At 44.5% G+C, this 16726-nt stretch overlaps 1 protein-coding gene across 10 annotated transcripts in view; it reads right to left on the bottom strand.

The window, feature by feature from the left end:
* Window positions 1–16726, bottom strand: part of CEP63 (centrosomal protein 63) — a 43587-nt gene that overhangs the window by 26668 nt on the left and 193 nt on the right. For 6 of the 10 annotated variants that reach the window (XM_054039957.1, XM_054039956.1, XM_054039963.1 and 3 more), the window contains exons 2-4: window positions 8883–8951; window positions 4019–4199; window positions 1666–1761 (exon numbers count right to left, since the gene is read on the bottom strand). In XM_054039957.1, coding sequence (XP_053895932.1) covers window positions 1666–1761; window positions 4019–4199; window positions 8883–8926 — 321 coding nt within the window. In that variant the 5' untranslated portion in view covers window positions 8927–8951. Of the gene's footprint in view, window positions 1–1665; window positions 1762–4018; window positions 4219–8882; window positions 8954–16726 lie in introns of those variants that run through there. The other 4 variants (XM_054039960.1, XM_054039959.1, XM_054039961.1 and 1 more) reach the window with 2 other exon arrangements.

Here is a 16726-nt window from a genome sequence, read left to right as displayed (position 1 = left end):
AAATGTCATACTATGCTGGGAGAGCAACTGCTTGCATACATAGCAACGTAAGCACAAGCATAGGGGTTGCTGGGATGAGAGAAGACAGGAAACCTTGGCCGTAAACTTCTGCAGCTTTTTAACACACCTGAAAGTAGCCACAATAAGGACTAGTCTACACTTGAAACGCTACAGCTGCGCGGCTATAGTGCTTCAGTGTAGCCACTCACTACAATGATGGGAGGGATTCTCCCATCGCCATAGTTAATCCACCTCGCCAAAAGGCAATAGTTAGGGGGATGGAAGAATTCTTCCGTCAGCCTATCACTGTCCATGGCAGGGGTTAGGTCAGTTTAACTATGCTGCTCAGGGGTGTGGATTTTTCTACACTCCTATGCAACATAGGTGGGTCAACTTAACTTTACAGTGTGGACCTGACTTCAGTTTACAGCAGGGACGGGCAAACTTTTTGGCCTGAGGGACTCATCGGGTTTCGGAAATTGTATGGAGGGCCAGTTAGGGAAGGGGGATGTGGCCCAGCCACCACCCCCACCACCCCCCGAGATCCCTGCCCCACCCAACCTCCCCGTTCCGACTGCCCCCCGGGATCCCTGCCCCATCCAAGCTCCCCGTTCCGACTGCCCCCCCCCAGGACCCCTACCCCATCCAAGCTCCCCGTTCCGACTGCCCCCCCGGAATCCCTGCCCCATCCAAGCTCCCCGTTCCAACTGCCCCCTTGGAATCCCTGCCCCATCCAAGCTCCCCGTTCCAACTGCCCCCTTGGAATCCCTGCCCCATCCAAGCTCCCCATTCCGACTGCCCCCCTGGAATCCCTGCCCCATCCAACCACCCCTTCTCCCTGTTCCCTGACTGCCCCGGGAACTCCTGCCCCTGACTGCCCCCACTCCCCCATCCAAACCGCCCTCTCCTTCCTGACTGTCCCCGGAATGCCTGCCCCTCGCCCCCAACCCCGCTCCCCCTCATTCCTGACTGCCCCCCGGGACCCCTGCCCCCATTCAACCCCCCTGTTCCCCACCCTCTGACCGCCCCAACCCCTATCCACATCCCCACCCCCTGACCAGCACCCCCGAACTCCCCTGCCCTCTATCCAACCCCCCGCTCCCTTACCGCGCTGCCTGGAGCACTGGTGGCTGGCCCGGCTGGAGCCAGCCATGCCGTCGCCACTGCGCAGCACAGAGCACCGGGTCAGGCCGGGCTCTGCAGCTGTGCTGCCCCAGGAGCTCGCTGCCCAGCCACCCAGAGCATTGCACCGGCAGCAGAGCAAGCTGAGGCTGCGGGGGAGGGGGACAGCAGGGGAGGGGACGGGGGTTAGCCTCCCTGGCCAGGAGCTCAAGGGCCGGGCAGGAGGGTCCCGCCGGCCAGATGTGGCTCGCAGGCCGTAGTTTGCCCACCTCTGGTTTACAGCAAGTATTTCCACTTCCACAGTAATTTGTTAAGCACTAAGATCCTTTGGAATGAGATGAAGAGTGCTACATAAATGTAAAATATTATTCTGTTGCTAATCAATCCTCTTGTTTTGGCACCTAAGTGGGGAAGGGAGGATTAAGAAAATCACAGCAGTCAAAGGACAGTGAGGAAATGAAACATTTAATCTGTCAGACCACAAGGCATAGACTGGTGTTTCAACACCAAATCTCATCTCATCTTGAAACTTGAAACACTCACCTCTTCTTGAAACTTCTTCAGCTGCTGTTCATACTCTACAGCCATGCCTTGTTTGTCTTGCTCCGTGTGTTCTAACTGCTGGCGCAACCTACCGACCTAAAGAAAGAGTTAAAACACAACACAGTGACTATCAGCACAGAAGCAGCAGACTCCAACACAGCTGGCTGTCTCGCCAGTAGATGAGGAAATTGAAGGATTTCCATATTTTAATTTCATAGTATATATTACATACATAAACACACATTATAGTATAAGTAGTAGCAACTGTTACAGATAAGGTCCTGCCCCCAGAAATGCTATTGTCCTACTGGTTTCAATGGGGTTACTCACCACACATCAGTTTAAGTGTGGGCTTAACTCTTTGCCGGATTGGGACCTAAATTTGCAGAATTGCTTCCATTTCAACCCCTTGTTTTCAGCCAATCAGTTTTCTGAAATTTGCATCTTTTGGGCTGAAATTTGCCAAACTCAGTTATGCCAAAAGGTGACTGGGGGTGTGGGGAGGGGCACTTTGATCAGATTAATTTCATTTCAAGCTATTTGTCAGCAACAAAGATAGCTACCTCTGCTGATTCATCTGCAGGGAGTGAGAAGAAATTCTTCAAATTCTATATGCGGGGAGGGGAGAAGAGAGGAATAAAAGAAAATAGGCTTCGAAACAGGTGAATGGGAGATTATTCCTCCTTATTAAAAAAAAAAAGCCTTTAAACTCATTTTCTTTCTTCCTCACATCCTTTCCCCTTCCCAGAACTCCAGGGCAGAGACCCGTCTAATTGTATGTCTGAAAAGGAACAAAGATTTGGGCAATGAAATAAATTATATATACATATATATTTTACAAACACATCTCAGCCTAAGAAATGTATAGTTTGTCTCTGGTGATAGGGAATCTCTCAAAAGTTTTCAGTGAAATATAAATGGTAAAAGTGTGATCATGACCCATACAAAGAAACTTCATTCAAACTGGTTGTGAATACTAGTGGCCTGATACAAAACAACTGCATTCTGGACATGCTAATCCTAATACGTACCCTGTCAATCATTAATATCTGGAGAAGAGGGTAGGGCATTAAAAACTAAATTCCCAGCATGTTACCAATATAAGCTACCTGAATCTCTTTTTTCTCCTGCTCATTGTCTTGTTAACCTAGATTATACACAGATCTACTAGTAGTTATGTACATACTTACATGTAGTTTAGGAACCCTAGAAATACTTGCAGTTCCACGGTGACAAAGGCACTCAAAACACAATTTATATACTCAGTCACCAACAAGTTTTGTGATGAAGGTGCAAATTCCAGTCCCAAAGTGTTAAAACTTGAATGCCTTCCCCACATCCCTGGAGTGCAGCTAACATGCTACTTATGGGGAGGGCAATGTGCTGACAAGGAACAAACAGGACAAAGAAGCTGTACAATGGGAGGGAAGATTTTTAAAATATTTTAAAATAAATGAAGTACAGCTAAAGGTCAGAGAGAGTCCCATAGCCCACCACAGTCCTCTTGATCTCCTAGCACTCAAGAGAAGGTGCAACATTGCTCCTTGTAAAATGAGTTAAGTTTAATATCATTATAAACACAAACCACAGAAGCTTTGCTACTTGATCTATCTGTATAGTACTGACACGGGAATTTGTTACATATATTTTTGAAACCCCACAAAGCCAATGCCTCAGCCCTCAAAAACAAATCAGTTTGGAAACATTGGATCATCACTTGATGCAGTTTAGCAACTAGCTTTCTCAAACCTGTCACTACCCTTGTGATTGGAAATATTCAGTCTGCTTTTGACTTCTGTGACCAGAGCAAGTGTTTCTGGGATCTCACCAAGGGCTTTGGGAGTCCAGGCTGGTTTCATCAAACAGGGAGTTAGGCATCCAGTTTCCATTAAATAACACTGGGAGTTAGACAACTCATTCCTTTGCCAGTGACAGGCAGTCTGCAGTTGTGAAGCAGGTCCCTGCTTCCCCTGGTTAACAGGACCTGACATGTTACACATTTACATTTTTTCATTGAAGTTTTCACCACTTAATTTCTGAGCTTTAATCAATAAAACAGCAACAAAAAACAAGATGCTTCTGACAAATAGGGTGACCAGACGACAAGTATGAAAAATTGGGACAGGGGATAATAGGAGCCTATATAAGAAAAAGACCCAAAAATCAGGACTGTCCCTATAAAATCAGGACATCTGGTCACCCTACTGACAAAACAGTGATTGACGGGGATACATTTTTGTGCAGAGACAAAGAACGTTATGAAAATTTGTGCTGGCTCTGTATATTCTATATTGAAGGACAACGTGCACAGGAATATCACTGAATGTTAGATAGAGTGAGCCTGGGGCTGTACCTCCTTGTGTTTCTCAGCCAACAGAGTCTTGACAGAGGAAAGCTCGTGATCTCGGATCTCCAAGCAGGTCTCCAGAGCCTGGGTCTGCCCTTCCCATTCAGACTTCTTATGAGCCACCATGATATCGATCTGCTTCATCAGCTCCTGCAGTTCTGCCTCGCAGGACGTCAAGAACCCTCTGCTAGCAGGAAGACAGCTTGCTAAAACCGCACAGTAGACAAAAGAGCTACTGAACCTAGCCCAACAAGAGTTCTTCTTCCCTCCACTCTTATAAACCCCCCTCACCCATGATGATGGGCACCTTCACCAAATCAGGCTAACTGAACTCCTTGACTAGAGTGGTAGTAGGGGCAGGCACAGTAATTAGGGCAATGTTAAAAAGTGTAACATTCTCCTCATCAAGGAAAGCCATAAGCAGAGAATTATTTAACACTGTGGCAGCTAACCAGGCAATCTAGTATAGCTCAAGTATCAGAGGGGTAGCCGTGTTAATCTGAATCTGTAAAAAGCAACAGAGGGTCCTGTGGCACCTTTAAGACTAACAGAAGCATTGGGAGCATAAGCTTTCGTGGGTAAGAATCTTGCTCCCAATACTTCTGTTAGTCTTAAAGGTGCCACAGGATCCTCTGTTAGTATAGCTCAGGATCACAGGGGGTTCCTCACCTATGTGCTAGAACTACCGTGTTGACAAATGCTTTCTTTGTGTACTAAACTAAAAAGAGCATTCAAACATTAGAGGCCAGAACCCTCGCTGGTGTAAATCAGCCATAGCTCCAACTGAAGCCAGTGGACACACTGATTTGCATTAGCTACGGATCCGACCATAAACACACATGTAGTACTTTACACTTTTAAACAAAATAACTTATTTTCCCCCCCATCTCTTCAGGTCAAGACACTAGCCAAGGGGTGGAATTTTCAAAAGCGCTTAGCATGGCCTAACTTGGATCCACTGAAATCAAAGGGAGTTTTACCACAGACTTCAATGGGAGCAAAATTAGGCCAATGCTGAGCACTTATAAAAATCTCAGCCAGGACAAATAGCCTATAGAATTTAAATTAAAGGCAAAACCTCTCTTTATTTAATCACAGGAGCATTTCTTTACTCACGGAGTACAAAAAGCATCTATAAATACAGTAATTCCTCACTTAAAGTCATCCCAGTTAACGTTGTTTCATTGTTACGTTGCTGATCAATTAGAGAACATGCTTGTTTAAAGTTGCGCAATGCTCCCTTATAACGTTGTTTGGCAGCCGCCTGCTTTGTCCACTGCTTGCAGAAAGAGCAGTCCATTGGAGCTAGCTGGTGGGGGCTTGGAACCAGGATGGATCAGCAGCGCCCCCACTCCTCTAAGTTCCCTGTAGGGCAGCCGCCCAGCAAGCTATCAATTGCCTGGCAGTTCAGGTGTCCCTCCCCCCACTGACGTATGCTGCTCCCACCCTCTGCTTTGGAGCTGCTCCCGGGAGCCTCCTGCTTGCTGTGCAAGGGCTGGGGAAGAGGGGTGCTGATGTCAGGGTGTCCCCCTCCTCCTCCGCTCCTTTACCCCATTTCCATAGAGCGGGCGGGGAGGGGGACGAGACACACGACAGGGCTCAGGACAGAAGGAGCTTGCTGGCAGCAGCTGCTGTCTCAACTTGCTGATCTTCTTAAGAGGGCAATGTACTTAGACTGGGGGTCAGGGTACTTAAAGGGGCAATGCACATTTCTCTCTCACACACATGGTGTGTGTGTCTCTGTCTCTCTGCCATTCTGTCTCCCCTCCATTTGTGCTGCCTTGTAGAGTGTGAGGCTACATTAACAACAATGTGTTAACCCTTGAAGACTCAGCCGAGTGCTAGTTCATCATTTAGCAGTAAGGCATTCCCTGGGAAATAGCCCACCCTCTTCCACCCTCTGACTTCACCGCCTCAACCAAGCTTCACAATCATCATTGCTGTGTACAGTATTAAGTTGTTTGTTTAAAACTTATACTGTGTGTGTGTGTGTGTATATATATATATATATAAAAATAATTTCCCTGGAACCTAACCCCCTCCCTCCCCTTTACATTAATTCTTATGGGGAAATTGGATTCGCTTAACATCGTTTCGCTTAAAGTAGCATTTTTCAGGAACATAACTACAATGTTAAGCGAGGAGGTACTGTACAAACCTCTGTGTTTTGACACTTGGATAATGCACAGTTAACTGAATGGGATTTTCATATTTTGTAATTAAAAAAAAACAAACACACACGACTTTGTTCCTATGACATTATCTCAAAATAGCACCCTGGAACCCCCATATTCACCACTGTGATATGATTATGATATGTTTTGTGGAAAGTATGCCTTGTGAGGTATCATTTAAGAAGTCTTGATCTGCTGAACATTAATGTCCTGTTGAATTGTATGTACTATCATTGTATCTGAAGTTATGAAGTTTTAATGTGTGTGTGTTACTGAAACATGTGAGGTTGGAAGACACCCACAGTCAGCCCTTCAGTGGCAACAAAGAAGCAGCTATCACTGGCCAGACAGGTGTTGATGGCCCATCAAGAAGAATCCACTCTGCCAAAAACTTCTCAGAAAAGGAACCTATGCAATGAGGGCTGCCTAACGCCCATGTCACTGCAAGGATCTTTCGAGCAGCTGGAAGAAAGTATAAAAGAGGGACAATGACGTCATCACCTGGCCTCTCTCCTCCCCCATCTCAACACCTGGAAGACTGTTGGAAGACAAAGATTTTGAACTGGGGAGACTGGTCCCAGGCTGGGAAGGCAATTAAGAGCTGTAAACTGCCTAGAACATCTAGTGGAGTGAGAAACTGCTTGATTCAAATCTCGCATAGTTTGTAAAATTTAGACTGCAAATTTATTTTTATTTCTTATGTAACCAACTTTGGTCTCTATGCCTGCTACTAATAATCACTTACAATCTATCTTCCTGTAGTTAATACATCTGTTTTATATTTTATCTAAAACTGTGTGTTTTCAGTTGAAGTGCTTGGGGAACCTCAACTCAGGTTAACAATGGCTGTTGCACATCTACTACCCTTTGTAGGAGTGGTGAACTAATTAATGAGTTTTTGCACCGTCCAGGGGAGTCTTGAGCACTGTATGATGATATATTTCTGGGGTGCAAGGCTGGGGTCTTGGGTGACTGGCTGGTGCCTCTCTGTGTATGATTCATGAGTGGCTTGGAGAGCATTCATGCAATTTAGCTGGGTGTGAGTCTCCACATGCTGATAGCTGAGTGATCACAGCACCTGTAGGGACTGGCTGCTTGTCACTGGCACAGCATTGAGAGACAGTCCAGGCTGGAGAGTTAAGGGGCACAACGGTCCCACAGGCTCCACAGGAAACAGTCTGGACAGTTCACAGTCCCCAAGCAGAAATTTTTTTGAACCAAGTTCCAATCACAGATAAATCTTACAGCTAACTTATCAGCTCCTGAAAATAGAGGTTTATCACATAAATGCTGACAAACACTTAAGTAAAGCAGGGGGATAACAACACCGTAATGAAGAATAAAACATCTCCAGTCTACTGGCGAGAGTTAGCTCCCTAGACATGCTGAAATTTCAATTTTGGTGCAGTAATCACTGAAGCCAAATCAACTAACTTCTCTGAAACCTTACAAGCTGCTACGCTTGGGACAATATTAAAGCTTGCAAGATGGAGCCCAAGAGAGAAGTAAACTCCATACTGATCTTTACCCCTTTAATTTGCTTGTCAAATAGGAAGGACTGAAAAGAAATGGAAATCAATAGGTCAAGGGATTGAAATTCCTCTGTCTCCCTGGAGTGTCCGTACACTTCAAAACTTGACAGCTTTTCTATAGGGAATGCCAATCGTTCTTAAAGGAGCCAGCTTCACAGTTCAGTTTGAAGTTCACCCTGCCCTGTGAATTGACCAAACATTAAGCAGTAATTATGGTCCTTAAGAACATTTCCCACTCAGTGACAGTAGCTGTACAATTCATATCCAAGTTCTAAAACCATTACTTGGCAAAGAGATAAGTCTTTGCCATCTTCAGAACTGGGGCAAATTCTGGAAAAAGGAATATAAAAGTGGCATGCCATTGAGACAAATGGAACAATTACTTTTATGTCCTATTTGCTCAACTAACAAGAAAAAAGATGCTTGTTCAACTACCAGCACTGCTGACTCAACCTAGGAACTGAAGTGGGTGAGGTTCTGTGGCCTGCAACGTGCAAGAGGTCAGACTAGATGATCACGATGGTCCCTTCTGACCTTAAAGTCTATGAGTCATTATGTTTTTATCCTGGCTGCAGCAAGATTCTGCAACTGGAACTTCGTTAAGATCTGTTGATGTTGTGTGAGCCAGGAGAGAATCCAGCTCACTCTCCTATAGGTGCATGCAGTGCTAGCCGTAGTTCCATCAGTAAAGTAAGCAGATTGAAATAGATCCACAGAGTAAGGTGGTGCCATTTTTACATATTCACTTTTATGGCCATAACTGCACTTAGCAGTAGAATAACTTGTAAGAAGGCTGAAAAATATAACAGAGATTTTGCAGAAAGATAATAGTACAGAAATGCCAGCTATTAAAACAACAAAGGCTTGTAGCCAGGGACTATTTGGAAAAGCAATTCACTATGGCCCTGCACCTGCTCCAACTGAAGTTAATGATACACGATCAGGCCCTACTGGCCAAATCCTAAAGATCTTACTCAAACACAACACCCTTTACAGCTCCTAGCACAATGGGTCCTGGTCCCTACTTGTGGCTCCTATCTGTCACAATAAGCAAAGGAGATTTTGTCTGACTAAGGAGCGAACCAAAGGACTGTAGGATTTGAACCGATATAAAAGTGAAGCTGCATGAGTTTGAGAGAGCATTGTAAATGGTGGTATACATACCCTCCATGCCCTTGATTTTGCATTCTCTCCAGCAAAGCCTCCATCACCAAGTCACGTCCTCTTTGGCAGCTGGGAAAGCAAACAAAGCAGAGATCATGCCATGGCAATTCATCAGCCACTGTAGTCCCTCCACAGCTGACTGGAGATCATGATAGAAGTCTAGGAGGCAGGGAAGGTGAAGAATTACACAATTTACAGTACGTGCATGGGAATAACAGGGAGAACAGTTATCATTTCAATGAGTTTACAGGCCAAATGTTGGCCAGATAAAGCAGCAAAACAAACCTCATTACAATAAGAGTCAGAATTACTTCTCACTCATCACCATTGGCTGGATGATACAATAGTCTGATCCAGTGAATACAATGCTTCAATAGTGGAGGTGAAATACATATTCAGTATGTGAACATTAGTAGTCTGGTTAATCCAACTGTTAAGGATATACTGGACTTCGAGGGATTTTCACTCTCTAGGGCAGAGAAGTGACGAGACGTAAGAATTACCTGACTGGATCAGTACCAAGGTCCATCTGGTCTACTGTCCAGTCTCTGACAGTAGCCAACACCAGCTACTTCAGATGAAGGGTATAAGAACTCCACAGTAGGCAACTGTGGGATAACCTGTCCCCACATTAGATCTTACCCTGCTGTGTGAGGCCAGGTCTACACGTAGACCTAGCTGAAACACTCAGAGCCGTGAAAAATGTTGCATCCTGAGCACTGCTGCTAGGTCAACCTAGCTTTCTGTGTAGATGCAGCTGAGTTGGATTACCTACATCGATAGAAAAAAAACCTTCCATCAATGTAGGAGGAGTCTGCACTACTGCACTACAGCTGCAGCACGGTAGTTGTGCCACTGTAGCAGCTATAGTGTAGATATACGCCAATAGAAATTGGATTAAATCCTCAAGCATGAGGCTTAATTTCCCTTCCAGACTGCACTGCTACTTGTCAATCCCGTAACATTGTGCAAAATAAACAAACAAACTGATATTTGCTTATATCAATGATTTTTAAAACAGTCTTCTGGTGTCTCAAAGCTATGAAAATAAGCATTGTTGATTTACATTTGCAGTACATTACTTTGATCAACCATGCCATCATTTCAACTTGTACCACCAAAAAGACTCAACTCACACTTTCCTGAAGCAACTTGCAGTGTTGCCAACTCTCATGATTTTGTCAGGAGTCTCATGATAATTATAGCTTTCTTTAAAGCCCCAACTCCTGGAGTCAAGTGGATATGTGATGATTTCAGCCTTCATTCTTAAAGGAAAACTAAGTTTCTAGCCCTCGTGGCTGTGGAGAGAGCTTCAAAATGTGACCCCAGTACACCTTAAAGGCTCAAAAAGCAGAAAGCAAATAAAAAGAACCCCAAATCTATTATTTTACATAATCTCATGATTTTAAAGATTTTAAATCTCATGATTTTGGTGATCCTGACTCGTGACTTTTGAACATTTGGGGTTGACAATACTGCAATTACAGATAACTTACTTAAATTGCTCTCATTACCACTCCAAAAGTTATCTTTCCTCCCCTGGTATCCTGCTGTTAATTGAATGGCCTCTTTAGACTGACCTTACACTTGGTAAGGCAACTCACATCTGTTCATGTATTCATACCTGGCTCCTCATTTTCCACTCCATGCATCTGATGAAGTGGGTTCTAGCCCACGAAAGCTTATGCCCAAATAAATTTGTTAGTCTCTAAGGTGCCACAAGGACTCCTTGTTGTTTTTACTTAAATTTAGACACTGAACCTGGAGAACAATCTGAGTTCTCACACAGTAGCTCCTGTCAGGAGAGTTTGAAGAAGGAGTTAATGTTCAGCAGTAAGATGTTTTACTGTCATAGGAAACTGGGAAATGTCCACCTCCGCTTCCACTTAGCTCTCTAGATTATATCACACAAGGCAAGTGCCTCATCTGCCAGCTTCACATACCTGCCCTGATTTGGATGGAACAATCCTAGATATAGAGTCTTGGCCAATGCCCCAGGACTGTTGATTGCTGCTGCATGAAGTTTGTTTATTTAATACTGGATTCTCATCATTAAAGCCTGCTGTGCTGATCTTGTAGGAGGCAGACAGCTGACTGCCCCCCCCCCCCCCAACTCCAGGTGCAAAGCAGACAGTGAGATAGGGAAAAACAGCCAGGAGCAATCATTCACCAGCCTCCCACTCTGACCCATCTGAGCAATACAATGGCAGCATCAACTCCCTCCGCACTTATTAAAGCTGCAGTGAAGAGGGCTGGCCCATCACTCTGAGGAACGGGGGTCCAATCAACTGGTGATGGAAGGAAAAAAATGGGACGGGAAAAACATCAAGGGGCAGATGTGGAAAGAAAGATGGTATCCATAGGGAAGAAAGAGGAAGGAGATACACCCCAGTTGCCAGGAAACATGTGCCTACTGGCTTTCACTACAGGTGCCAGTACAGACCACCTGCCCCTAGAAAGAGGGAGTGAGTGTGTCTGTGGGGGAGGAACAGGCTGCTGCCCCCTTTCTCTCCTGCCAAGAAAATAACTACCGTTTGGATCCGTTGGGGAGAAAGGTCACAGGACCTCCATTGGTACCTTCTCTAAATACCAGACCTCTTGCAGTTCTCTCATCGCTAGTCTCTAGGTATTTTTGCAATGTCAGTCTGGCATCCAGTGAGGATAATGAGAGGCACCAGTTTTGAATCCCCAATAACAAAGATATTCCTATTAAAACTAACAATGGATTCAATGCACATCTATTCCTCTGCAAGATTTTATTTCCTGACTTTCCCTTCACATTCTTCCTCAAACATTGGCAGCTGTGTCAGTATGATGTGATCCCGGCTTGTGCTCTGATGTGACCAGTACTCTGGCAACAACTCTCGTTGGGAGCTCTGCTGGAGGAGTTCAAGGTCCCCTTTCAAACCATATCAGTAGGTGAGCAGCAGAGAGCTCACCTACTGAATGCTGGGAGAGGCACTGGTAATTGTGGAAGTCTTTAGATGGCCCCATTTGCAACAGGATAGGGTTGCTTGAGGCTTTCAACTAAAACTGAATGAGGCTGATGATAGTAGTGATGATGACTCTAGCTCTTCAGCTCTGAATGCATGCATATAGAAGAAAAGGGCATAGACAGTGATTAGCCACAAGGGTTTTTGTTCCATTGTGAAGATAAATTAAAACCTTGTAACTGTAATCTTTGGACTAATTCAGAGATATTACCCAGACCTGTGCTAAGCCAAGTGCCACTCTTTTCTTAACCTATGTATTATATAATTTTAACATTAGCTTTAATAATTTTTTTATATCTCCTTTGAAGTACTGGTACATCAATAGAATTCATCATAGGGTCCTGACAGTCAGCAAGGAAGGGGTCAAAGTAAGCAAGCTTTTAAGCATCACATACTCTTCCCAACAAATCTTAATTCTAGACTACCTATGGGCCTACTTCATTGTTTCCACAGCCTGATGAAGAGAGTACTATGCTTATTATTGCCTTGAAAGGTCATTGTCAGTTTTAGAACTATTTGCTTGCCTTTATCATCTGTCTGCAGTTAGAATCAGGCTTTTGCCAATTCTGAGGTTGAGGATTTTTTTGCTAGTTGTCATGAATAAAAGAGGTGACATGCTCAACAGTGCCTTATTTGCTGGTTTGTGTGCCCCAGCAAAATGATATAGCGGTGTTCATGCATTTCATTGGAAATCTGGCTCTTGTATTTCTGATCCTTACAGGAAATGTGACACCACCAGCATTGAGACCTTCTGCCGTGTATTAATATTATGTATTGCAAGTGTAAGTGAACTGTGCTTTTTAAAAAGCATCTTGTGCGTTATATATGTAAGGACGCATGCCTTCTCATGCCACCACACTGCAAGCAATCCCTTCTCATCCAGCTCCATGAGGGTTCCCAGAGACAGCTCCCTAGCTCTTGAGGCTTTGAAGTGGAGAGGGAAACCAATGTCAAAGGATTACTCTTGAGCTTACTAGTACATCAGCTTGTACATCAGTTTCCTCCCCACATCAAAGCCTCAAGTCACTGCTCCTCCAGCTTCTTTAACACACACCCATGCAAACTTCTGGTATAGCCTACCCCAACCCCATCCCCTCACTTCTCACCGCTGTTCCTCCCCCAAATCCCCAATCCATGTCCATCCTATTACCTTACACATTAAGCTACAAACTCCCATACAAACCCTGACACACTGCTTGTCACAACGCCAGACTTCCAAACATATAGGCTCAAAACAACTTTTTTTAAGTGACACACTAGATTCTGGAGAGCAATTCCACAGCAAGCAGTGGATTCATAGATTCCAAGGTCACAATGGACCATTGTGATCATCTACTCTCACCTCCTGTATAAAACAGACCAGAGAACTTCCCCAAAATAATTCTTAGATTCTGCAATCACACATGAGGCCCTGACTTATAACATAACAGCAGGTAGCTATCAACGTTGCTATTGGTTCAAAAAATGTCAGGTGGCCTCCCCTCCATTCCCTCCAATCGCATCAGCTTGCAAAGTCCATTAGTTTTATCTTCAAAATAAATGGAAAATACGTATTTCTTGAAAACATAAAATTCCAACTCCATAATTAAGGAGTCCATAATAATAAAACTAGTGTGTTTCAATGCCAGATGGAAAAGAACCTTCAAGCATCTTCCCCCCACCCCCTCTCAGCAGCGGTCCTGGATTTTTGCTTAGAAAAGTTTATTGATGCTGAAAGCATTTGTATTGACCTGTCACAGGTGTTTCCAGTCTTGAGAGGTAACAAGATACTGGACATTATAATTACATCACCATATCACATTGCTTGGGGTTTTTTTTTCTGTTCTAACACTTGATATGGTTCTAGCAGCAGATATCTTACAAATACTACAGAGTGCAATTCCAAGCTTGCAGATAGTATAAAGCTAGAAATTAATGCTTTAACAACGCAAGACGGCAGCTGCTAAAATAGCGTCAGACTTTAAGGCCTTAACATTCAGCAAAATGCTTAAGCACAAGCCCAACTGTAAGCGCAAGTAGTCCCATTGAAGTGAAATTTAGACCTATGCTCGAGTACCTTGCTGCATTGCGGCCTATTTGAGGAAAAACTCAAAATGATATTCAGAATGATGTGATCTTAAATTGTAATATTTCCTATGATACATTGGGGAGAGGAGGTAGCTCCCTTTGATGGATGGACAGACAGACAGCTGTAAAATCCCTCTTGGTCTGTTCTCTGCTTGTTTTACCTGTAAAGGGTGAGCAAGCCCATAGGTAAATGAAAAGGAGTGGGCACCTGACTAAATGAGCCAATGGGAAGGGAGAACTTTTTAAAATTGGGGGGGAAAACTTTCCCTTTGTCTGTTGTTCTCTGGGCTGCAGGGACAGAGCAGCAATGCTATAAGCAGGAATGCTGTGTAAAGTTTGAAGCAGGTATGAAAAATTATATTCCATACCTTGAAGGAATCATTTGGATAGGGAATGTTTAGATAAATGCGATCAGGTTTATTCTTTATTTTGGCTTGTGGATCTCCTCTGTGCTAACCCCAGATGCTTTTGTTTGCTTGTAACCTTTAAGTTGAACCCCAAGAAGCTATTTTGGGTGCTTAATTCTTGGAAATTGCTCTTTTAAAATCTAGCAAAAGCCTCAGTTCCAGATGTATTTTCTTTCTTTTTGTTTTAATAAAATTTACTTATTTTAAGGAGGATTTGGATTTGTGTGTCCTAATAGGGTTGTGCACAATAGGCTGTTTGATTAGCTGGTGGCCACAGCTAATTTCCTTTGTTTACTTTCTCAGCTCTTCCCCAGGGCGGAGAGAGGGGGGGTGAAAGGGCTTGAGGGTACCCCACAGGGAGGAATTCCCAAGTGTTCCTTCCTGGATCCACAGGGGGCTTTTTGCATTTGGGTGGTGGCAGCATTTACCAAGCCAAGGTCAGAGTTTAACCTTGGGAGTTTAATACAAGCCTTATGTGACAAGTATTAATTTTTAGAATCCTTGAGGGCCCCCACTTTCTGCACTCGGAGTGACAGAGTGGGGATTCAGCCTTGACATCTCCTGACTTGAATGGACTAGAAATTAAAATTTTTTACCACTTAAGAGAGGGGGGGGGTTTCTACCAGCTTTCCAATGGAATAAAATAATCTTCATGTTTAGACCTCCTGAGTTGTAAGACATCAGACCTTAAAATGGTATTTATTAAAGCAGATTCTACAATGTGCCCTGAAATTCAGCCAACTGGGGGCAAGCATGAGGGAACCTACAGCTGCTCCACTGAGAATCCTCAACCCCTAGTACCCAAATTAACAAAAATCAATCTCAACTTTTAGGTAAAACCCAAGGACAGAAAGTAAGTCTTTAAAAGCCCAATCTACCACTGGGATATTGAACTGTTATTCTGAACCATTGCCTGCATTGACTCTCCATGAACCAGAACTGAAAATGGTTTAAGTGCTAGTGTTACACACCTTGGTGCACTATGGAGTTTTACATCTGCCTCTGACGCATCTGTTACCAGGCACCGTCAGAGACCAGACTAGATGGAAGGTGGACTGAAAAGGTGTTTCTTTTAAGGGACTACCCAGGTTCCTCAGGGTTTGATATAAATAGTAATAAAAAATATAGAATAAGAATTATTAAAAGCAACTAGTTTTCACTTTCTGACTACCACGGCTCCGACTGCTAGGCCTAACCATCCCCATCATGGCTTATGACAGCTGTGGCTTCACTGCCATTGGTACCTATGCTAGCCAGAATAAAGCTAAACTGGGTATACCTACACGTGCTGCAATTATATTACAACTGTAGTGTAGACATGCATTATGACTGACATTCATGGAGTAAGTTAATGTGTCAAAGTGTCTCCCCGGCTCATCGCTCTCCTCTAATATCACAGTCTCATCACTCAGCAGGAAGTAGTGCTAGTGACAGGGCACCAGCAGCAGCACCAAGGATGGGAGTGCCCCATCTGCTATCCCTACCCCAAACTCTCCCACCAGCAGCTGCTGCTCGGAACTCAGCTCCAACTCCAGATCCAGAAACTGTGAGTGGTTGGGCAGGTACCAACTCCTAAAACTAATCCAAACTCACCAGTGAGTCCCAGCCAAGACAGGGCCACAGCCACCGGGGCACACGTTTTGTCTCCACTGCAGAAGCGGCACGTTTGCACACTGAGGTAGCCAACTTGTAATTCAGGTCAACTAACAGAAAGATGCTGTAAACTGTTACTTTGCCTGGCTCCCCCGAGGGGGGAGAGACCCATGATCCCTTCTGATCTTAAAGTCTATGATTCTATGACAGATCCCCACTAGGCTCTCACAGGGAGAGAACCATCTTACTTTGATCTCAAGTTGGTGCTCTCGATGCACAACCACAGTTCTGCAGTGAAGACTAAGCCCCAGAGGGGTCAGGGGACAGAGCCCTGCAGGAACAGTCACAGCTGGACACCAGGCTACAATCACCTCATCACACAGATTTCAGAGTAGCAGCCGTGTTAGTCTGTATCCGCAAAAAGAACAGGAGTACTTGTGGCACCTTAGAGACTAACAAATTTATTAGAGCATAATAATAGTCTCTAAGGTGCCACAAGTACTCCTGTTCTCATCACACAGAAACACTCAGTTAGGCACAGTTGGACACACACACAGTGTGACACAGCCCCGCAGGGACAGTTACAGGCTCACAGCTGGACAAAAAGCTACAGCCACCTGGTCATGCAGAGACAGTCAGACTGTCACAGCCAGGTACAGTCAGACATGGACAGCCACAGCTGGACACCAGGCTACAGCCACCTGGTCATGCAGAGACAGTCAGACTGTCACAGCCAGGTACAGTCAGACATGGACAGCCACAGCTGGACACCAGGCTACAGCCA

Source organism: Malaclemys terrapin, chromosome 9 (genome assembly GCF_027887155.1).
Source record: "Malaclemys terrapin pileata isolate rMalTer1 chromosome 9, rMalTer1.hap1, whole genome shotgun sequence".
Lineage (NCBI taxonomy): Eukaryota > Metazoa > Chordata > Testudines > Emydidae > Malaclemys > Malaclemys terrapin.
The sequence above is the reverse complement of the archived record's forward strand: the minus strand, read 5'-3'. Positions and strand labels throughout refer to the sequence as shown.